Source organism: Piliocolobus tephrosceles, chromosome 4 (assembly GCF_002776525.5).
Source record: "Piliocolobus tephrosceles isolate RC106 chromosome 4, ASM277652v3, whole genome shotgun sequence".
In the NCBI taxonomy this organism is placed as follows: domain Eukaryota; kingdom Metazoa; phylum Chordata; class Mammalia; order Primates; family Cercopithecidae; genus Piliocolobus; species Piliocolobus tephrosceles.
The window spans coordinates 78969330-78993609 of NC_045437.1; the positions used below are offsets into that span (position 1 = coordinate 78969330).

At 41.4% G+C, this 24280-nt stretch overlaps 2 protein-coding genes across 10 annotated transcripts in view; one reads left to right on the forward strand and one right to left on the reverse strand.

Moving 5' to 3' along the window:
- Nucleotides 1-2958: 2958 nt before the first annotated feature.
- On the reverse strand, nucleotides 2959-5454 carry RPS23 (ribosomal protein S23). The gene is made up of 4 exons (XM_023214981.1): nucleotides 5196-5454; nucleotides 4572-4731; nucleotides 3297-3417; nucleotides 2959-3154 (listed from the first exon to the last, which is right to left on the reverse strand). Exons 1-4 carry the CDS (start codon nucleotides 5197-5199, stop codon nucleotides 3008-3010), a joined length of 432 nt encoding a protein of 143 aa, XP_023070749.1. The 5' UTR covers nucleotides 5200-5454; the 3' UTR covers nucleotides 2959-3007.
- A 92-nt stretch (nucleotides 5455-5546) lies between these two features.
- Nucleotides 5547-24280, forward strand: part of ATP6AP1L (ATPase H+ transporting accessory protein 1 like) — a 47443-nt gene continuing 28709 nt past the window's right edge. Inside the window, exons 1-2 of one of the 9 annotated variants that reach the window (XM_023214988.1) lie at nucleotides 5569-5600; nucleotides 7823-7869. Coding sequence is in view for 2 of the 9 variants with exons in the window: in XM_023214984.1 (XP_023070752.1) it covers nucleotides 7716-7869 (154 nt within the window). In the remaining 7 variants the exon portion in view is untranslated. Of the gene's footprint in view, nucleotides 5601-6025; nucleotides 7870-18925; nucleotides 19264-24280 lie in introns of those variants that run through there. The other 8 variants (XM_023214991.1, XM_023214989.1, XM_023214986.1 and 5 more) reach the window with 8 other exon arrangements.

The window sequence follows — 24280 nt, forward strand, 5'->3', positions numbered from 1 at the left end:
TGGATTGCAATGGTGCAATCATAGCTCACTGCAGCCTCAAACTCTTGTGCTCTAGCAATCCTCTGATCCTCTCAAGTACCTGGGACTACAGGTGCACACCACCATGCCAGGCTAATTAAAATTTTTTTTTGCATAGATAGTGTATGGCTTTGCTGCCCAGGATGCTCTTGAACTCCTGGCCTCAGACTATTAATATCTTCCCAACTCAGCCTCCCAAAGTGCTAGGATTACAGGCATGAACCATAGCGCCCAGCTTAACAGGATTTTTCAGAGAGAAAAAGTTTAATTTTGATGAAATCCACCAATTTATCTATTTTTTTCTTTTATGGCATGTGCTTTTAGTGTAATGTCTAAAAACTATACCTAAACCTAGGTTGTAAAGATAGTCTATGTTTTGTTTTATAGCTTTCCATTTTACATTCAGATATATGATCCATTTTGAGTTAATTTTGTATTACATGTGAGGTTGGGGTTCCTTTGTTTGTTTTGGTTTTTGACAAATGGAAGTCCACATCATTTATTGAAACTCTTCTTCCTCTGTTGGTTTTAAGATAAATCCGTTGGCCATACTTCTGAATGTCTATTTATGGATTCTCTATCTTATTCTGTTGATCTGTATTTCTGTCCCTCCTCCAAGTCTTGATTACTTTAACTATAAAATGAAGTTTTACGATTCCTCCACTTTTATTCCTTTTTCAATATTGTTTTATTTATTCTAGTTGCCTTTCCATATGCATTTTTTTTTAATTTTTATTTTTTTTGAGATGGAGTCTTGCTCTGTCGCCCAGGCTGGAGTGCAGTGGCCCCATCTCGGCTCCCTGCAACCTCAGCCTCCCGAGTAGCTGGGACTACAGGCGCCCGCCACCACGCCCGGCTAATTTTTGTGTTTTTAGTAGAGACGAGGTTTCTCCATGTTGGCCAGGCCGGTCTCGAACCCCTGACTTCAGGTGATCCACCCACCTTGGCCTCCTAAAGTGCTGGGATTACAGGCGTGAGCCACCCTTCCCAGCCTCCATGCAAATTTTAGAATTAGCTTTTCTACATCTACCAAGAAAAAAAAAGCTGCTGGAATTTTGCATACATTTTGTGCCCAAGGTGAGTGTATTGCTGCTCTCACCATAGACCTGGGCTTGCACAGTTGGGCCCAGCAAAGTGCCAGGCATCCATTTCATGTTGGATACATGAAGGAAGGGGCCTCGGACACATAGCCGTGGGGAAAGAGGTTGGGAGGCCACACAGAGAAAGGAGAAGGCACTAAGATCAGGCTCAGCCGCTTCTAGATCTGAGGCGCCGGAGATTATTTATGGGTCAATCTGGCGGCCCCTGGGCCTCAGGTAGAACTGCTTAGCAAGTGAAAAGGGCGTCCCAGGTGCAGCCAAGAGGGTACAGCTGCGAGCCATCGTCGAAGGTGTCTTGACGTGTCAAAGAAAGCAGGGGAACTGGGACAAGCCCCTGGGCGTCCGCGCTGTCCCAGCCTCTTCCTGGTGTGCCCCGCCCTGCGGTCACAAGGACCCCACCGCCGGGCGAGAGCTGCCCGCCCCGCGCCTGACGTCCGGGACCTGGAACCGCGCTGCAACCGCGGCGTCTTTCCCTGGTTCTGGCCCGGTGAGCGAGGCTCGGCAATCTCTTCCGCATCACAAAGGGTTGGGTCAATTAAGGCCCATCCGAAAACATCCGCTGAGCTCTTGGGAACGGTTTAGCCAAATGCTGACTGCAGCTACACGTTGGGAAACGCTGGTACAAACCAACAGGCAGCCTTTTCCGCCCTTGTGGAGAGAGACTAGCAGCATCATCATTGGTATCAAGAGATAAAAGTGCTGGAAAATAGGAGCTCTGAAGAGCGGGCGACAAGCAAGGCACCATAGTAACAGAGGTCCTGAGGCTGGATGTGGAACACAAGTTGGAGCATGACCAACTGAGACCAGTGTTGCTGGAGCACAGAGCCAAGGGGAGAAATGGCAGGCTAAGGCTGGAATATGCAGGGATGAGGCACAACCTGGATTCTTCTGTGTCATGGCAAAGGTTCTGCTCTTGATCCTACAGAAAATGGGCAACCAAAGCAATTGTTTTCCAAAGATCCTAAACAATGTAAAGCTAGGCTCTGATCAAAGGGCTAATTAATCCATATTTACTATTTGTTACCAGGAGTTTCTTATATCAGATTTAAATCAGAAGGCTAATAGCTTCATTTCAACCATGCCACTATATCCATGAAAATTCTGAAACAAGTATTTCTGGAGAGCAAAATCCACATGTACTGAATACCTAGCTTAAATTATCAAAACACAACCAGTCTTATCTCTACACTAAACTACTTCATTTGCTGACTGGTCTTTGAAGACATGAAGGTCGCTGACAACCTCATGAGAAGATACTGAAAACATCAGTCTTGTAATATACCTGATCTCTCTTGCCTGACATATACTTCCATCAACTAAATGATCCAGTGCCTGCATCCTAAACACAGTAACATAGACACATTACAACACAGATCCTGACACCTTTAAACAGAGTGGGGAGCAATTTTGAGGTTACTATTTATCACTTGGGTCTCTGAAAGATGGATACAAGAATGTGCATTTCCAGGGTACCTAAGATTATCTATGTGCCATGAAACTTGGTAACTGCTTGAAATGTCACACCAGATACGGAAAATACCAATAATTAAAAAGAAAGTATCTCACTAGAATTTAAGTGAGTTTTTGAATTAAAGTTGTTAAAGTAATACTACAATACTGCACATTTATTCCAGCTCTCATTTTCTTATCCACAGGATGAGGGAAACTGTGCCAAGTTACAAATGTTATTAACTCTAGAGAATCCTGAAACAACCCTGTCTTATCATCTCCTAAAATTGGTACAGGTCCTGTGTTTGCTGGTTTAGGATTAAAAAAAAGGGGGGGTATAGTAAAGAACACAATCTTTGTGGTGAGAACGGGGGACAATAAGATACAAACATTTTTTGGCATAAGAAAATTTATTACTACAGTGTTTTCACCATTAAAATTTATGATCTTGGTCTTTCCTTCTTGCCTTTGTATAGGGCCAGAAGAGACACATTGGCTACTTTGACAACCTTAAAGCGGACTCCAGGAATATCACCAACAGCATGACCTTTGCGACCAAATCCAGCAACCAGAACTTCATCGTTTTCCTGGAATAAAATAAAAAGTTTATTTCTAGTGTCAGTGGCAATCACAAAAATACTTTCACATGAGGAAACTCCCTTGCATCAGATAAAAATATGAGGGAGTCCACCCCAAGAACAGAAGGTACAAAAGAGTTGAAAAACTCACCTCAATAAAGTTCAAGCAACCGTCGTTGGGTACAAAGGCTGTGATCTTCTTGCCATTCTTGATCAGCTGGACCCTGACACACTTCCTAATGGCAGAATTTGGCTGTTTGGCTTCAACTCCTCTGAAATATAAAAGGCATAGCAGACTGAGCTGGCTTTCTGAAAAAGGATTTTTCACATTAACTAGAGAACTACTGAGAAACTGTTTCTGTCTTTTCAATCTAACCTCAAATGGCTGAGCTGAAGTCCTGTGATGTCAACCAAGTTTTCTGCCAGTCTTAATTTCATTAGCACAATGGGGGAAATTTCTAGACCTTTTACAGTTATAACATTAGACTGGAGTGGTAGCCCCAATTACTTGGGAGGCTGACGTGAGAGGATCTACACCTAGGAGGTCAAGACTGCCAGCCTGGGTAACAAGAGACCCCGTTTAACAAAAAAAACTGAGATAAGAATTAGGAAGTCTGGGCTGGGCACAGTGGCTCACGCTTGTAATCAGGGCACTTCAGGAGGCCGAGGCAGGCGGATCACCTGAGGTCAGGAGTTTGAGACTAGCCTGGTCAACATGGCGAAACCCAATCTCTACTAAAAATACAAAATATTAGCTGGCATGGTGGTGGGCTCCTGTAATCCCAGCTACTTGGGAGACTGAGGCAGGAGAACTGCTTAAACCTGGGAGGCTAAGGTTGCAGGGAGCCGAGATGGCGCTACTGCACTCCAGCCTGGACGACAGAGCTAGACTCTGTCTCAAAAAAAAAAAAAAAAAATTAGAAAGTCTGAGTTCAAATGGATCTACCATCAAATACGATTAAACTATGTGAAATTATCATTTTTAAAAGTCAAAACCAGTCAAATACTGGCAGTTTCATGTCTCAATCTTAGGTGTACGACCTCAGTTAAATCTGATGCAAGTCACTTCTCTTCACCTTACTTTTATCAAGTCGAAAAATCATTTGATTGCAGATTCAATAGCTGACACGTGACATTTACTTGTAACAGCTCCCACAGTAAAAGTGTTTGTGTCCTTTACTTCATCATTGTTAGTATCTTCTCCAATTCCTCGCAGGCCAACGTTAAATAAAAACCTTAACTACCTAATTCCCAAACACTAATTTTACCAACTTTTAAGTACAATAAACGCTTTGCGATTTTACCCCGTAATGCCCAAATGAACACTACTACACAAAAACCTATAACTACTTTTAAGACAAGAATTCGTAAGTTTATGTCTCAAATTCCTATAATGAACTAAAACTGACGGAAGCAATGGACTTACACTTTTTCCAGGACGATTCCTTTTGCATGAGAAGCACCTCCAAAAGGGTTGGCCTTCAGGGCTGTGCCCAAATGGGCTTTCTTGTACTGTTTATCATGCCACTTCTGGTCTCGTCGGTGACTGCGGAGCTTCCTAGCAGTACGAAGTCCACGACACTTGCCTGAAAATTAACTATTTTAGTTCTTCTGCAAAAACACGCCATCTACGTGTTTCCCATCTTCTAAGACACTCGCCTCCATCAGGCATAAACCCTTAAGCCTATTGGCTCTCGTACTATTTACTGGCCTGTGGGCCAAACATCTGGCCTTCAGGTTCCCCCGAACCAATAAACGTTCGAAGAGGGCTCCGGAGAATGTATTCTCCCAAAGGACTAGGCCCCGCTCGAATGCTTGAGAGGAAGCGCCGGCCTCCCTGGGTCCCTCGGTACCCCGACCTCGGCGGCCTCCACACCTCACGGGCCCCTTCCACGCGGGACCATGTGCCGCCTGGAGCGGCGCTTCCCCGGCCCTCCGCCATGGAGCCTCTCCGTGGCATCCCACTCCCTACTCTATTCGCATCCGCCCGCCAGTCCCCGAGACCCCAAGTTCCGCTTGCGGCCCCCTTAGACTGGCCAGGACAACTCACCCATCCTGTCGGCGCCACCGGCCTGAGCGAAAGAGAGAAGCAGCGCAGGAAGGAGCCACAAACCACCGCGAGCAAGCCCCGCCCAGTCAAGGACCCCGCGCCGCTGTCTGCGTCGCGCCTGACCCGAGGCTGGAGTCTCTCCTTTGAAAACGACGGGTTTGCATCACTTTCCTGAGCTAGAATCTGCGTCGTATTTAATTTGCACGAAATTCAGAGATATCTAATTTGCATGGGTTTTTTTCCCCCCCTTTTCATGTGAATGCTGGAGACCGGAGGAACATGGACTACCAATCCCAGAATGCTTTGCATGGGACCCGCTCACCGCGTAGGCGCCCTTGCCGAAGCCACGGCGAGCAGGTCGCGGGGCTGGGCTGGGCGGAGCTAGGTCGAAGGCGGAAGGAGTCGGTGAGCTGAATATGTGGAGTGTACTGGGGCGGGAGTTCTGCGAGTAGTCTGGAAAATTAGACTTCTGAGCCTTAATTCATACTCACAAGCAGCACAGTAAATTGTAAAATGTAGTGAAGCTATGTAATATAGTAACTAAAACCCCAACCTTTGGAGGCAGACTGCGCCTTTAACCCTAAAGCTGCCGTTTATTTTGACTGGCGAGTCATTTAATTTAATTTTTTTTTCTTTCCCTGAAGCAGGATCTCACTCTGTCGCCCATGCTGGAGTGCAGTGGTGTGATCTGGGCTCACTACAACCCCCACTGCCCGGGTTCAAGCGATTGGCCCACCTCAGCCTCCTGAGTAGCTGGGATTACAGGCGCCCGCCCCCTTGCCCGGCTAATTTTTGTATTTTCAGTAGAGACGGGGTTTCACCATGTTGGCCAGGCTGGTCTCAAACTCCTGACCTCAAGTGATCCGCCTGCCTCGGCTCCCGAAGTGCTGAGATTACAGGCGTGAGCCACCGCGCCTGGCCATTTAATTAACTCTAATACTGTTTCTCCTGTAAGATGAACTAGCTATGAGAGGTTTCTGGAATATTGGTTCACTCAGCAAGGATTTTAAAAAATGCCTGCTATGTGCCAGACGCTGTTGTAGGTACCGGGAATATGGCAGTTAAATTAAGAGGGTGAAGGTTTCTCCTCTGATAGAATTTATATTTTAAGTGTGAGAGGACAGACCAGATAAACAGATAGATGTACATTAAATAATTAAATAGATCATTTTACATACTGTAGAGCTATGGAGAAAATACAGCTGGATGGGTGATAGTGACTTGGGAATGGGGGTGGCTACTCTGGATAGGGTAGGTTAAGGAGACATCTCGAGATGTTGAAGGGGCTAGTGCTTTTTAAGAACTGAAAGATCAGTGAAGAAGGGGAGCTTAGTTACTGAGTAGTGTGGCACTAGATGAGGTCTGAGAATTACACAGGAATATGTGGAGCCTGTAGGCCATGGTAAAGCCTTTTTTCTACTCTTCTGGTGATTTAAGGCCATTGTAAAGTTTTGAGCATGGCAGTTAGTAGCAAAATAAGATTTATATTTTTATGGGATTACTCTGGCTGTTGAGAGGAGAAAAAGACATGAATCTGGGAGGCCCCTTCGGAAGGTATTGCAGTAGTTCAGATGAGAGATGGTGGTAGCTTGGACCCTCAGTGGAGGTGGTAAAAAGTGGTTGGGTCAGATACACTGCTTGGTGGTAGAATGAACAGAATTTGCTCACGACTGCAGGATGTGGGAGAGGAGTTAATTACACCCCTATGATTTTTTACGTCAGCAATTGGGTGAGTTGTAGAGTTGTGAGTTGTGAGTTGGGTGAGTTCTAAAGTGGGAAATACTAGGAGAGGAGCAAATTTCAAAGGAGGAAATGAAGAGTTCTGGTTTGGATGTGTTAAGTTTGAGCTGCCAAACATCCAGGGATGTGGAGTGGACAGTTGGATATATGATATGAAGCTCAGGAGTCATCAATGAATAAATAGTATAAAACTATGGCTCTGATTGAGATAGCTTAGGTGATGACTAGGTAGAACAGAGAAAGATTAGAGTCCTGAGCACACCAAAGTTTAGTGGTACAGAAAAGACAGCAGGTGAAGCAAAATAGATGAAGAAACAGTGGCCAATGTTACACTCTGTTCAAAGCCAAGTGAAGAAGGGAGTGAGAAAGTGTGAAAAGAGATAAGATGAGGACTGAGAATTGTCTTTTGGACTTGAAAATGTGGAGGTTACTGGTCACTTTGTCAAATGGGGATTCCATGGAGTACTGAAAGTGAAAGGCTGATGGGATCAGAGTGAAGAGAATATGGGTGGGAAGGAAGTCTAGACAGCAGCTATAGACAGTTTTTGCAAGACATTTTTTATGTGCAGAGAAATGGGACCCTTTTAGGAGGGAAATGTGGAGTTGGAGGGTTTTATTTTTAAGATGACAACTTTTATGACATTTTTGTATGCTGATCAGGTTGAGAAAATTAAAAATGGGTTATTCAGCAGAGAAAGGGGATAATTGCAGGAGCAAGTCCTTAAGTAGACTAGAAGGGTGCCCAAGTGGAGGAGTTAACTGTAGGAACAGTAACAGTTTATGTACAGTAATAGAGTGACAGGTACAGCTGCAAGTAAATTGGAAGATTTGGTGATAGGAGGTTGTGGAACTTCACTTTTGACTTATTTGTTCAATGAAATAAAAAGCAAGGCCATCAGTGAAGAGAGAGTGGGAGAAAAAGGCTTGAGAGAAGGTAAGATGTGAAATCATCATCAATGATAACAATACAAGCGTTAGATAGTACTTACTATGTGCCAGATTCTATTTTTGGCTTATATTTATTAACTCATTTTATTCTCATAAGGAATTTTACTGAGGGACAGATAAAGAGAATTTTACTGAGGGATGGATAAACAAAAACTGAGGCTTTGGTGAATTTAACTTGCCCAAGCTCACATATTTAGTAAGTGGTAGAACTAAGATTTTAACCCAGGTAATCTGGTTTTAGAATCTTATATTTGACCCGTATGTTATACTGCCTCCTAATCTAGAATGGTAGGAAAATACATTAACAAGAAAATAGGGTTGTTGAGCAGTTCTGAGAGCCCATTTGAAATCTGTGTTTATGAAGTGACAGCAGTGAGTTACGTGTATTCAGATTCGTTCAGTGAAATAACTGAATAGGTGAGGATGTGGATTTAAATGGCTAGGGTTGAGGTCTAGTCAGATAAGTATGGTGGAGGGAGGGCAAGGAATTAAGACTATTTGCAGGAAAATAATTACAGAGATGAAACATGAAATCAAAGCTGGAAGAGTAAAGAGCCATGAATAGCCATAATGCTTCCGGAGAAGGACTAGGCCTACCAGATATGGGAATTTTTAATGCAACTAAGAGAGTACAACTAAGAGAGTATAATTTTGGTACAGAAATAGACAAATTGTTGAATAGAACAGAATGAACAAATCCCAGCAAGAGATTCATATGAGTATACAATATTATTAAATGACAAAAGTAGATGTCAGATCAATGGGTAAAGGAGGGACTTTCAAAAAGGTAGAGCTAGAAGTCCTAGCCAGAGCAATTAGGTAAGAAAGAGAAGGCATTTGGTTTGGAAAGGAAGAAATTAAATTGTATTTGTTTGCACGTGACGTGATCCTGTATATAGAAAACCTTAAAAAACTGCACCGAAACTTGTTAGAACTAACGAATGAATTAACTGAAGCTGCAGTATGTAAAATCAACACACAAAAATCTGTAGTGTTTCTGTACACTAACAACTATGTTAAAAAGAAATCAAGAAAGCAATCCCATTTACAATAGCTACAGAAAGAAAAATGAAATAACTTAGGAATACGTTTAACCAAGAAGGTGAAAGGTCTGCATTCTGAAAACTATAAAACATTGATGGAAGAAATTGAAGTGGACACATACAAATGGAAAGACATCCCAAGTTCACAGATTGGAAGAATTAATATTATTAAGGTTGTCTATACTAGTTGAAATGGTTTACAGATTCAATACAATCTTTATCAAAGTGTCCCTGTACTCCCAGAAATTCAGGAGACTGAGGTAGAAGGATCTCTTAAGCCCAGAAGTTTGAGTCCAAGCTGGGCAATATAGTGAGATACCATCTCTTAAAAAATCCCAATGATGTTTTTCAGAGAAATAGAAAAAATAATCCTAAGATTCAAAAGGAACCACAGAAGACCATGAATAGCCAAAGCAATCTTGATCAAAAAGAACAAAGCTAGAGGCATCATACTACCTGACTTCAAAATACACTACAAAGTTATAATAATCAAAACAGTATGGTATTGGCATTTAAAAAGACACATGGAGCCATAGAACAGAAAAACCCAGAAATAATTCCACACATTTACAGTCAATTGATTTTTTTTTTTTTTTTTTTTGAATACAGAGTCTCACCCTGTTGCCCAAGTTGAAGTGCAGTGGCGCCATCTCGGCTCACTGCAACCTCCACCTCCTGGGTTCAAGTGATTCTCTTCCCTCAGCCTCCTAAGTAACTGGGATCACAGGTGTGCGCCACCACACCCAGCTAATTTTTGTATTTTTTTTTTTTGAGATGGAGTCTCACTCTGTCACGCAGGCTGGAGTGCAATGGTGCAGTCTTGGCTCCCTGCAACCTCTGCCTCCTGGGCTCAAGTGATTCTCCTGCCTCAACCGTCTGAGTAGCTGGAATTACAGGCGTGCACCACCATGCCCAGTTAATTTTTGTATTTTTGGTAGAGATGGGGTTTCACCATGTTGGCCAGGATAGTCTGGAACTCCTAACTTCAAGTGATCCACCCTCCTCTGCCTATCAGAGTGCTGGGATTACATACGTGAGCCACCGTGCCCAGCCTAATTTTTGTATTTTTAGTAGAGACGAGGTTTCACTATTTTGGTTAGGCTGGTCCTGAACTCCTAACCACAAGGGATGGGCCCTCCTCGCCTCCCAAAGTCAAGAGATTATAGGCATGAGCCACTGCACTAGGCCTTACAGTCCATTGATATTTGACAAAGATGCTGTGAGGACAAACTGGGAAAGGACATTTTCTTCAGTAAATGGTATTTGGAAAATAGGATATCCACATGCAGAAGAATGAAACTGGATGCATATACGATATATGTATAAATCAACTCAAAGTGGATTAACGATTTAAACACAAGACCTGAAACTGTAAACCACTAGAAAAATAGGGAAAAGCTCCCCTTGTCCATTGGTCTGGACAAGGTTGTTTGGATATGACCTCAAAAGCACAGGCAACAAAAGTAAAAATAGACAAATGGGATTACACGAATTAAAAATCCTCTGCACAGCAAAGGAAACAGCAGAGGAGACAACCTCATAATGGCAGAAAATATTTGCAAAGCATATATGTGATACTGTCCAAAATATATAAAGAACACACTAACGAGAAAACAATCCAACTGAAAAATGAGCGAAGGACTTGAATACACATTTCTCAAAAGAAAACACAAGAATGAGGCCGGGCGCGGTGGCTCAAGCCTGTAATCCCAGCACTTTGGGAGGCCGAGACGGGCGGATCACGAGGTCAGGAGTTTGAGACCACCCTGGCTAACACGGTGAAACCCCGTCTCTACTAAAAAATACAAAAAGGTAGCCGGGCGAGGTGGCTGGCGCCTGTAGTCCCAGCTACTCGGGAGGCTGAGGCAGGAGAATGGCGTAAACCCGAGAGGCGGAGCTTGCAGTGAGCTGAGATCCGGCCACTGCACTCCAGCCCGGGCGACAGAGCGAGACTCCGTCTCAAAAAAAAAAAAAAAAAAAAAGAAAAGAAAACACAAGAATGAATATCAGATATATGAAAAATGCTCAAAAAATGCTCAGAATCACTAATCATCAGGGAAATGCAAATTAAAACTGTGAGAGATCACCTCACACCTGTTAGAATGGCTATTGCCAAAAAGATGAAAGCTAAGTGTTAGTGCAGATGTGGAGAAACAGAAACCCTTGCGTACATTCAGCGGAATGTAAACTAGTACAACCCTTATGGAAAACAGTATGGAGGGTTCGCAAAAATAAAAAATCAGGCCAGGCATGGTGGCTCATGCCTGTAATGCGAGCACTTTGGGAGGCTGAGGTGGGCGGATCAACTGAAGTCAGGAGTTCCAGACCAGCCTGGCCAATGTGGCAAAATCTTGTCTGTACTAAAAATACAAAAATTAGCTGAGTGTGTTGGCAGGTGCCTGTAATCCCAGCTACTCAGGAGGCTAAGGCAGGAAAATTGCTTGAACCCAGGAGGCAGAGGTTGCAGGGAGCAGAGCTCATACCACTGCACTCCAGCCTGAGCAACAGAGCGAGACTCTGTCTCAAAAACAAACAAACAAACAAACAAAAAAAATCTATCTACCATGTGAGCCAGCAATCTCACTACTGAGTATATATCTAAAGCAAATAAAATCAGTGTGTCAAAGAGATGTCTGAACTTCCATGTTCATTGCAGCATTATTCACAATAGCCAAGATATGGAATCAGTCCAACAGTAAATGAATGGACAAATAAAAAATGGTTTATATACATAACAGAATACTATTCAGCCATTAAAAAGAAGGAAATCAGCCGGGCGTGGTGGCTCAAGCCTGTAATCCCAGCACTTTGGGAGGTCGAGAGGGGTGGATCACCAGGTGAGGAGATGGAGACCATCCTGGCGAACACGGTGAAACCCCGTCTCTACTAAAAAATACAAAAAAACTAGCTGGGCGAGGTGGTTGGCGCCTGTAGTCCTAGCTACTCGGGAGGCTGAGGCAGGAGAATGGCATGAACCCGGGAGGCGGAGCTTGCAGTGAGCTGAGATCCAGCCACTGCACTCCAGCCTGGGCGGCAGAGCAAGACTCCGTCTCAAAAAAAAAAAAAAAAAAAAAAAAAAGAAGGAAATCTTGTTATTTGCAACAACATAGATGAACCTGGAGGGCATTATGGTAAATGAAAGAAGCCAGGCACAAAAAGACAAATACTGTATGTTTTCACTTATATGTGGAATCTAAAAATTTTGAACTGATAGAAGAAGTGAGTAGAATGATGGGCGTGGGAGTTGGGGGTATTTGGGGAGATGTTGGTCAAAGGATACAAAGGTTTAGTTTGACAGGAAGAGTAAATTTTCAAGAGACTTGTTGAATAACACGGTGACTCCAGTTGACCCACAGACAACATGGGTTTGAATTGTGCAAGTCCACATACAGGCAGATTTTCTTCTGCCTCTGACATCCCGAGAAAGCAAGAACTCCTCATCCTTTTACTCCTCCGCAGCCTACTCAATGTGAAGACTGTGAGGATGAAGACCTTTATGGTGATCCATTTCCATTTAATGAGTAGTAAATACATTTTCTCTTCTTTATAATTTTGTTATTAACATTCATTTCTGTGGCTTAATTTATTGTAAGAATATGGTATGTAATACACATAACATGAAATATGTGTTAATAGGCTGTTTATGTTATCCAATCAACAGTAGGCTATTAGTAGTTAAGTTTTTGGAAAGTCAGAAGTTATACACAGATTTTCTACTGTGTGGGGAGGTCAGCATCCCTAACCCCCATGTTGTTCAAGGGTCAACTGTATAAATAACAAAGTATATTTTGAAAATTGCTAAGAGAATAGATTTTAAGTGTTCTCACCACAGAAAAATTATACAAAAGTATTTGAGGTAATGCATATGTTAGTTAGCTCTTTTTGTGTGCGTGTGTGTGTGTGTGTTTTTTATTATACTTTAAGTTCTAGGGTACATGTGCATAACGTGCAGGTTTGTTAAATATGTATACTTGTGCCATGTTGGTGTGCTGCACCCATCAACTCGTCAGCACCCATCAACTCGTCATTTACATCAGATATAACTCCCAATGCAATCTCTCCCCCCTCCCCCCTCCCCGTGATAGGCCCCGGTGTGTGATGGTCCCCTTCCCGAGTCCAAGTGATCTCATTGTTCAGTTCCCACCTATGAGTGAGAACATGTGGTGTTTGGTTTTCTGTTCTTGCGATAGTTTGCTGAGAATGATGGTTTCCAGCTGCATCCATGTCCCTACAAAGGACTCAAACTCATCCTTTTTTATGGCTGCATAGTATTCCATGGTGTATATGTGCCACATTTTCTTAATCCAGTCTGTCACTGATGGACATTTGGGTTGATTCCAAGTCTTTGCTATTGTGAATAGTGCCGCAATAAACATACGTGTGCATGTGTCTTTAAAGCAGCATGATTCATGATCTTCTGGGTATATCCCCAGTAATGGGATGGCTGGGTCATATGGTACTTCTAGTTCTAGATCCTTGAGGAATCACCATACTGTTTTCCATAATGGTCGAACTAGTTTACGATCCCACCAACAGTGTAGAAGTGTTCCTGTTTCTCCACATCCTCTCCAGCACCTGTTGTTTCCTCACTTTTTGATGATTGCCATTCTAACTGGTGTGAGATGGTATCTCATTGTGGTTTTGATTTACATTTTTCTGATGGCCAGTGATGATGAGCATTTTTTCATGTGTCTGTTGGCTATATGAATGTCTTCTTTTGAGAAATGTCTGTTCATATCCTTTGCCCACTTTTTGATGGGGTTGTTTTTTTCTTGTAAATTTGTTTGAGTTCTTTGTAGGTTCTGGATATTAGCCCTTTGTCAGATGAGTAGATTGCAAACATTTTCTCCCATTCTGTGGGTTGCCTGTTCACTCTGATGGTAGTTTTTTTTTGCTGTGCAGAAGCTCTTTAGTTTAATTAGATCCCATTTGTCAATTTTGGCTTCTGTTGCCGTTGCTTTTGGTGTTTTAGACATGAAGTCCTTGCCCATGCCTATGTCCTGAATGGTATTACCTAGGTTTTCTTCTAGGGATTTTATGGTATTAGGTCTAACATTTAAGTCTCTAATCCACCTTGAATTAATTTTCATATAATGAGTAAGGAAAGGATCCAGTTTCAGCTTTCTACTTATGGCTAGCCAATTTTCCCAGCCCCATTTATTAAATAGGGAAACCTTTCCCCATTTCTTGTTTTTCTCAGGTTTATCAAAGATCAGATGGCTGTAGATGTGTGGTATTATTTCTGAGGACTCTGTTCTGTTCCATTGGTCTATATCTCTGCTTTGGTACCAGTACCATGCTGTTTTGGTTACTGTAGCCTTGTAGTGTAGTTTGAAGTCAGGTAGCATGATGCCTCCAGCTTTGTTCTTTTGACTTAGGATTGTCTTGGCAATGCGGGCTCTTTTTTGGTTCCATATGAACTTTAAAGCAGTTTTTTCCAATTCTGTGAAGAAACTCATTGGTAGCTTGATGGGGATGGCATTGAATCTATAAATGACCTTGGGCAGTATGGCCATTTTCACGATATTGATTCTTCCTATCCATGAGTATGGTATGTTCTTCCATTTGTTTGTGTCCTCTTTTATTTCACTGAGCAGTGGTTTGTAGTTCTCCTTGAAGAGGTCCTTTACATCCCTTGTAAGTTGGATTCCTAGGTATTTTATTCTCTTTGAAGCTATTGTGAATGGAAGTTCATTCCTGATTTGGCTCTCTGCTTGTCTGTTACTGGTGTATAAGAATGCTTGTGATTTTTGCACATTAATTTTGTATCCTGAGACTTTGCTGAAGTTTCTTATCAGCTTAAGGAGATTTTGGGCTGAGACAATGGAGTTTTCTGAATATGCAATCATGTAGTTAGCTCTTTTTAACCATTGTACAATGTATATATATATATATATATATATATTAAAATATGTTGTGCACCATGAATATACACAGATTTTGTTAAAGAATAAATAATTAAAAATAAATTAATATTTAAAAAAGATGGAGCTGCACAAAAAGTGATTACCCAATGAAATTGTGCCACTATCTCACCCTGAAAGCAAAAATCAACCCCGGATAAATTAAGGGCTTAAATATCAACAAGAAAACTTTGAAATTCTTAATAGAGAACAAAGGTGAATATCTTTTTGAACTTACGAAAGGCAAATGTTTCTACACATGACAAGAATGATAAGTTTGATCATATTAAAATTAAGACCCTCTTCATCAAAAAACATCTGAAAGAAAGTGAAAACACAAGTTGCATGCTGAGGATTGCTATCCCTAGCCACAAAACTTACAAAGGATTAATATTTTAAAAAATTTCTGGCCAGGCACGGTGGCTCACGCCTGTAATCCCAGCACTTTAGGAGGCTAAGGCCGGGGGATCACCTTAGGTCAGGAGTTCGAGACCAGCCTGGCCAACATGGTGAAACCCCCTCTGTACTGAAAATACAAAACTTGGCCAGGCATGGTGGCGCATGCCTGTAATCCTAGTTACTGAGGAGGCTGAGGCAGGAAAATCACTTGAACTCAGGAGGCAGAGGTTGCAGTGAGCCGAGATCATTCCATTGCACTCTAGCCTGGGCAATAGAGTGAGACTCTTTCTCAAAAGAAACAAACAAAGAATTCCTTCTACATAACAATAAAAACAGAACAAATAATACAATGAGAAAACATGACAAAAGACATGAGTAGGCCAGCCGTAGTGGCTCACATCTGTAATCCTAGCACTTTGGGAGGCTGAGGCAGGTGGATCACTTGAAGTCAGGAGTTCGAGACCAGCCTGGCCAACATAGTGAAACCCCCATCTCTTTACTAAAAATACAAAAGAAAAAAAAAATTAGCTGGGTGTGATGGCATCTGCCTGTAGTCCCAGCTACTCGGGAGGCCGAGGCAGGAGAATCGCTTGAACCTGAGTGGCAGAGGTTGCAGTGAACCAAGATCACACCACTGCACTGTAGCCTGGGCAACAGAGCGAGACTCTGTCTCCCAAAAACAAACAAACAAACCAAAAACATGAATAGGCATATCATAAAGAAGGAAACGTATGACCCGTAAATACTTGAAGAGGTATTCGTCATGTCTGATTATGATATAAATATTAAACTGTACTTGAAATTAGTTGGGGAAATACTTCCTCTTTTTCTGTTGTCTTTAAGTGTTCATATAAAATTGGGATGATTTGTTCCTTGAAGGTTTAATCAAACATCCTGTAAAACCTTTGGGGCCTGGTGTTTTCTTTATGGGAAGGTTATTAACCACAGCTTAGATCTCTTTAATAGTTAAAGAAATACTTGTAAAACTGTAGGTGTTTTTTGAGTCTGATCTGGTAAGTCATTTTTCTAGGAATTTATCCATTTCATCTAAGTTTTCAAAATTATTTCATAAAGCTGTTATGACATTCTATTATGGGTATGTAGATATACATATGTGTATATATATGTATATGTTATATATTTGTGTTGGAAGTTTCCAAACTATGACTTCAATTTCTTTAGTAGATGTAGTGCTATTCAGGTTATTTTTTCTTGAGTGAGCTTTGATGGTATGTGCCTTTCTGGGAATTTGTCCATTGCATCTAGTTTGTCTAACTTACAGCATGAAGCTGTTTGTAATATTCTCTTTTTATCTTTTTAATATCCATAGATTTATAGTGATTTCTCATCTTTCATTCCTGATTTTGGTGATTTGTGTCTTCTCTCTTTCTCTCTTGTTTCTCGGTCAGTGTATTAGTCAGGGTTCTTCATAAAAGCAGAACCAATAGAACGTGTATGCATGCACACGCACGCACACACACACGGAGGATTTATTATGAGAAATTGGTTCATGCAGTTGTGGAGGCTGAGAAGTCCCACGATCTGCTATCTCCAAGCTGGAGACCAAAGATATCAGTTGTTTAATTCAGTCTGAGAGTGAAGGCCTGAGAACTGGGGCTGCTCACTGTGTAAATCTCAGTCCAAGGGCCAGAGAAGATGAGATGAGATGTCAGGGAGAAATAAGAGGCAAATTCCTTCTTCCTCTGCCTTTTGTTCTGTTTCAAGCCCTCAATGGATTGGATGATGTCTACATTGGAGAGGGCAGTCTACTTTACTGAGTCCCCTGACTCAAATGCCAATCTTATCCAGCTAAAACTTCACAGTTATACCCAGAAATAATGAATCTGGCCTTCCCTAGGGCCAGTCAAGTTGATACACAGAATTAACCATCACAGTTAGAAGTCTAACAATCTTATTGATCTGTTCAAAGAACCAGCTTTTGTTTCACTAATTTTATGTTGTTTTTATTTATTTTACTTTTTTCTTTTCTTTTTTTTTCAGCATGAACTATCAAGCAATGTATTTGTTTTTTTGTTTGTTTGTTTTCAATGTCATTTGGCCTTCATTATTTACTTTCTTCTGCTTGTTTTGAATTTAAATTTGCTCTTTTTCTTTTTCTTTTTTGGTTTATTAAAGTGGAAGCTTAGATACTTTTAAAAAATTCTTTCTAATTTGGTCTTGAGGTCTCTCTCTGGAGAGTGGCTATAACATGCATCCTTGCTGTAATGGGACTCCCTGATGGTTATGGATGTTTACAGTGTACATTTCATGGGACAGTTCTTTAACCTGGGGGATCGATGGCCTAATGCCTAAGTGTCTGACCCATGCCCGGGTGTCCCTTTCACAGTACGCTTGTTTTACTGGGAGACACCCTGTGGTTCCTTGTTGACCTGTGTCTAGTTTATTCCCACCAAGATAGCCTTTCTCTAGGAGAACCCTGACCAGGAAAGAAGTCTGAGTGTGTCAGCAGATGAAACACAGAGGAGGCAGCACAGCAAAACACATCACCTAACAGAAGCGGTTTGCTTCCTTGACAGAGCCCAGAAAGAACAGGGCAGCACACCTTGCAGGGCCATTTGGGACACACATGCTCAACCAGCGGGTAGGGGCAAGAGAGAGGCAGAGACAGAGGACTTGTGGGATTAAAGCGTTTATTGGGGTCCAAAGTATTATTCAGACAGATTTCCCATGGGAAGTTTTCATTGGTGAGTTTAAAGCACGCAGGCATGAGTTCTGTGGGGCCATGTTGTGACTGAGAGATGGTTACTGTGACATTTCCATGCAGTCTGTGTGGGGTGTGGGGGTCAGTGGGGCCTGTCCCTGGGGCTGTATCTAGCTTCCCCATAGGGAAGTTGTCAACCAGAGGCAATTGTATTGGGGGCTATCTAGATCAACCACATTGAGGAACTGGGAAGAGCTAGATAAATGGAAACTGTGTCAAGTGTGACTAAGCCCTGCTCTGGCATGAGAAATTTCAACTTATATTCAGAATTGATGCTGAGGTAACATAACATTATAGAATTCACTACAGTCATTGATTTGAAACCTTCAGTCTTTTCTAATATATTTAATGCTCTACATATCCCTCTAAGCACTGCTTGAGCTGCTTGCCTCAGGTTTTGGTATGTTATGTTTTAGTTTTAATTCAATTCAAAATGTTTATTAATTTCTCTTTTGTCTTCCTTTTTGAATCATGGAATTAGAGGTATGTTACTTATTTTCAAATATATGGGAATTTCCAAATATATGTGAATTTTCTATGCACATTTGAAAAGAAAGTATATTCTGCTGATGTTGGGTGGAACATTCTATAAGTATGAACTAGCCCAAGGTGATTGATAGTGCTATTCAAGTCTTCTGCATCCTGTATTCAGGATGATAGTGACATTAAGTGGAGGGAGGTGAGGATCAAATTTGGATGTTGGATCATATTTGGATGTTGGATTATTGGCTTACTTTCAGTAATGAGCTTAATTATTACATTTTTGTACATTTTAAAAATCCCATAAACAAGGCATGAACCAATGGTCAGAGTGTGTTATGAGCCAAGGATTATGATTACTATTTCTCAGCAAAGAAGAAAAAAGGGATTTAATTTTTCTTTCTTGGTGCTTTACATTTTGAATTTTTCACTTTGTGATGAACTTATTACTTAATTTGGAGCCTGAAAGGAGGAGGGACTATCCTTTGATATTGGACTCTGAATTTCCCTAAAAGAGTCCCCCAAAAGAATCTGCTTGGGGTTAGAGGAAAAAAAAACAAGGCCCCAGGGTTGCAGACTGGTGAGCTGGCAGGAAAGTAGAGGAAGGTGAAGTCAGAGAGATGGGCAGGGCCAACTTGTGTCCAAACTGCAGGCCGGGATAAGAGATTGGGGTGTTATTCCAACTGTAATGATAAGCACTGGAGGGGTTAAAGTAAGAGAGTGACAAGATCAAATGTCTATTTTAAAATGCTCACTGTGCCTGCTATAGAAGAACCATGACAGAGGGGCAAGGCCTCAGGTTATTCAAGGAGGGGGCTGCTACAACAGTCCAGGTGAGAGGGAATAGGTAGTAACTTTGCAGGTGGAGAGAGGTCATACTCTTCAGGATGTGTTTTGGAGTTAGGTCATGAATGAAAGAGCAAAAGAACTGATATCATCACTGTCACCATCACCACCATCACCTTTTCTAATATGTACTGAGTGTTATTTTGGTGCCAGACATAGGATGACTAAGCATTTCACATGCATAGTATCTTTTAATCCTCAAAGCAATCCCTGTGTCGTAGGTACTGTTAGCCCCATTTTGCAAAGAGAAAATGGAGAGTTAAAGAAGTTAACTTGCTTAACTTCTTTGTTGGTTGGTTTTCAGATTAGTTATAAGGCAGAATTTTGATTTTTAAGTTTAGAAAAAATTTTAATGAATGTGAACTAAATAAGGCACAAAATAGATGGAAATAGAATAGACAAACATCAGGAAAACTAGAGAGTTATTGTTAAGATAGAAGTATTTTTATTGTAAGTTTCAACCTGCTATCTTTGGGTTACTATAGAGTATATGAAAACCAAGAGACACCATCACTAAAGAATCCTACTTGGTAGCTCTTGCAATGTGCAGGGGGAGTGGGAGCAGGAAGGAGAACAATTTTCCCTCTTTTCTGTTATGTTCCAAGTAGAAGGAGTTTAGTTAATAAACTGGTTTCCATCTGTCACTTTACTCATTCCGTGCCAGGTAAGGATGTGTGGCATCTGTAGCACATTTCAAAAGAGTAGTCTGGGCATGTTCAACTTTTCCTTTTTGAGACCCAGCCTGAACACAGAGCATGCATTTCCCCTGTTTTTTTCCTAGACAGGCCTTTTTTTCCCACCAAGAGTTCAGTGCTGCCAGGATAGGTTGCCATGTCTGTCTTCTGGTGGGAGGGCTCAGTTACAATCCATTTTGTGTCTACTCTACGCTTTCCTCCATTCTCTGTCCTGGCCTTGCACGCCAATAAAGGTGGCATTTGGGCCTCTGCTTGTTTTACCCCTTGTGCTGTTTCTCATTTGGTTTAACATTCAGTTGGGGTAGAAAGGCATTTCTATTTGATTTCTCTCAGAGACACCCCACTCTCTCCAACCAAGAAGAAAAGTAGGTCTTCATACATTAGATCAATTGATGAGGAGATTTAGGTCAAGAGTGATCATGATTCTTGATGCCACCCTGGGCAGATCTAGCCATTTTGGGAAAAGAGCCAAAGGTTTTTGCAATATTGATGATTAATACTGGAACATTTAGGGGGATTCCTAGTACTTTAGCTATAAAAATGGAGGCAGCAGTTGCTATGGAAATGTGACAAGTTAAAATAACAACTTTAAGTGAGCATGGAGAAGCAGTGAAGGTAAGACTGATGATTACATGCTCTGTGTAACTACTCATAATTAATGTTGAGTGCTTCATTTTCCTGATTAAATTATTAAACACCATTTTTTCATTGTCTAAAATGAGTGAGATTTCTTTTTTTCTTTTGAGATGGAGTCTCGCTCTGTCACCCAGGCTGTGGATACAATCTTGGCTCACTGCAAGCTCCGCCTCCCAGGTTCATGCCATTCTCCTGCCTCAGTCTCCCGAGTAGCTGGGATTATAGTCACTGCCACCATACCTGGCTAATTTTTTGTATTTTTAGTAGAGACGGAGGTTTCACTGTGTTAGCCAGGCTGGTCTCGAACTCCTGACCTCGTGATCCGCCCGCCTCGGCCTCCCAAAGTGCTGGAATTACAGGTGTGAGCCACCACACCTGGCCTGAATGAGACTGCTTATCCTCTCACTCTAGCTACTGCTTGGTGCAGTGATTATTTCTTCTCACATCTATTCCAAGGTAGAACTAAAGAAATAAGTCTGTGTTGCCGTATGATCTTCCTAATACTCATTGCTGATCTTTAAAATCCAGTTATTATAATTAAACCTCTGTGTGGGATCTAGGGGGAGTTGACAAAGCTGTTCTTTGATGCTCTTTGTAAATTCCTGGAAGGGAGATATAATTTTAAGATGCATATTAAAAGTTGTTCTCCAGGTGTTCTTGAGCTTGGCTGAGAATCAAGCAAAGGGAAATAAACTTCTATTTCTGTAGGGACCTTTGAGTTCTAAGAAAAGAAAGATAATTTTTCTCACTAGGAAAAGAAAGATAATTTTTCTCACTGCAATGTGAGAAATGTGTTAGCATCTCCTTCCCTGGAGAGATTTCACAACTGGGTAGATGGACCAGATCTGTGTTGTCTGTGAGTTCCGTGGGGAAACAGTTGATCTTTGGTGATGGAGAATGGCAGAAGTGACTCTTTCAGCCCTTGCATTCCACAGTAAAATGAAAAATCATCAGGATTATTTTAAGATTATTCAAATATGATATGTAAATGATTATAATGTATAAATATAAAAATTCCTACCAAAATAAACATGCAAAATCTCAGACACTTTATATTATTTAGACTTTATCGCTTAAAGGACTTGCTATAAAACAGTTTTTTCCTTTGAATTAAAAAAAGTGAGAGAAAAGGAAGGAAATAGAGGAAGAAAAAAGAAAAGAAGAAGAGAGGAGTTCTGGGTTTGCATTGCTATACAAAAGAACAGAAGTAATTTTTCTGTTGATTTAAAAATTGCTTCTTGATCTCTTTGGTTCTAGCGATCATTGCTAATTATGAGGATAGCCAAAATGAATGACTCTGTAGCCAGTTCATAGATACAGCCATTTCGCATACTATGGAATAGTGTGCCCATGTACATGTGAATTTTAAATTTTACTTAGATGGGTTTTAAGTTAGAATTCACAAAAGTATTTAATTATTTAGAAAATAATATATTGGAGTTGTTACCAAGTAGTTGTATATAATACTCCCTTTGAAACTAAGTGTGCATGGCCGGGCATGGTGGCTCATACCTGTAATCCCAGAACTTTGGGAGGCCAAGGCGGATAGATCACCTGAGGTCAGAAGTTTGAGACCAGCCTGGCCAACATGGTGAAACCCCGTCTCTACAAAAATTACAAAAATGATCCAGGCGCAGTGGCTCACGCATGTATTCCCAAGCTACTCGGGAGGCTGAGGCGTGAGAATCGCTTGAACCTGGGAGGTGGAGGTTGCAATAAGCTGAGATCACGCCATTGCAGTCCGGTCTGGGCAACAGAGTGAGACTCCATCTCAAAAAAAAAAAAAAAAAAAAAAAAACAAACAAAAAAAGAAACTAAGTGTGCTGGCTAATTTATATCCAAATAATTCATTTTGCCCTTGTTATAAATGTGACTTCAAGGATAGGGCAACATCACATGGCACATATTCTCAACCTGAATTTCATCTCAGTGTCTCTGTCAAAGTGGACGCCGCAGGTGCCTGGTGAGAGCATTTTTTGAGGGTAGTGGAGGCCTTTCTTTCCCTGGGACCCAGGTCTGTGAGGCTCAAGCCTCTCTTCCTAGTCTTGCCTTGATTACCACACTAAATATGTCATTTAGCAAATCCTTCTGATAAAGGCTCTTTTGTACTTCAAGTAAAGAAACCCAAATCGGAGTGTCTATTATATACCTGCCACTGTCTCCTTCATTTAATCAGCCATTGCCTGGGGAAGAGGTGGGGCTGAGCTTAAGCAAGGTCACTGGTTTGCTGTATCCCAAAGGTGTTTACATTTCTGCATGTTACTGGGCTGGGAGGATTTTGGGGGTGAGGACTGTATTTTGCACTTTGTATTCCTGGTAAAGAATCTAGCACGGTGACAATCAGTATTTGTTGAATGCACAAATTTGTTTCAAGAGCAGGTCTCCTGTCTTAGTTTAGCTTGAGCAGCCCAGAACACAAGTAAGTGCCATTAATCTGGCACATCATCTGTGTTTCAGGAAGTCAAAGGGAAACCTAACGTGAGAAATGTGAACATTAAAATTAAAAGCACTTACAACTATTTAATGTACCATCCTGATTCTAATTAATGCAGAAGCTAATTTGATGAAAATTGGTAGAAATCACGGCAGCAGTTTTGCTCTGAACTTGATAAAGAGTTATACAGTACCTCTTGCTCCTTGGGGAATGGAGGGTGTTAGTGAACTGATGTAACCTGGATTTTGTCTGTTCCCATTTTCAAGTGGCAGAATTGTATGGAATACTTGAATTAATTGATTTTCCCATTATAGTTGCCTAAAGACTCAGGCCTTGGGAGTCATAACCATGTGGCACAAAGTGAGAATTATGTGGCATTTTTCGATAGGATCATTCATTCATTCTGTGTATTTTACTGAGCACCAACTTGGGCTCCAGGTATATATCAGTCAAATAGACATAGTATCTGCCCTCATGGAGTGTACCGTGTGATGAAACAACAGCATCAGTAAGTACACAAGAAAATAAATCTCTCAGTGCAAATTGTGATATATGTTTGTTATGATGAAAGTGAATAGGATACAGGGAGAGGTAGAGAGGTATGAGGTGACTTCACAGAGAGAACAATATGTGCAAGGTCACTTGGGTGCAAAGGAGCTTGGCATGTTGAGGGTGCTGAGAAGCTGAGTGCGAGCCAGAGTGCCTGGAACATGTTCAGGAGGAGGAGCTGGTGTTAAATGAGGCAAGAGAGACCAGCAGGGCCCAGGCCACGCTGGGCTTTGTAGGAGGTACATGGATTCGGATTTTGAATCACTGTGCAAAGACCATTATAACTGATTTAAACATTTATGCAACTTTTGGTCTGAGAGCATTGAATGAATAGAGACTGTGCACCCATTAGTCTTCTCAAGGTAAATATTAGAATTCTTAAGTTAGATCCATTTTTGTTCCTGTGGGAACACAATTCTATATGGTCATATATGATTATGGGAAGATAGATTTTTGGTATTCAAATATTCAGGTAACATATCATTTAGTTATATATAGTAAATGAAAAAATAAAGCAAACCCAAGTTGTTTCCAGTTGTGAAGAAGGTAGCATGGCTATACAGTTTCCTGTTCTCCCGTGGAGACGGTAGAGGGGAAGTTTTGCATGTGCCTCTGCATTTTCTGCATGTGTTATGAGCTAGTCTCTAACTGCTCTCTGTTCTGAATACCTTTTCTAGGATGTTTGTATGG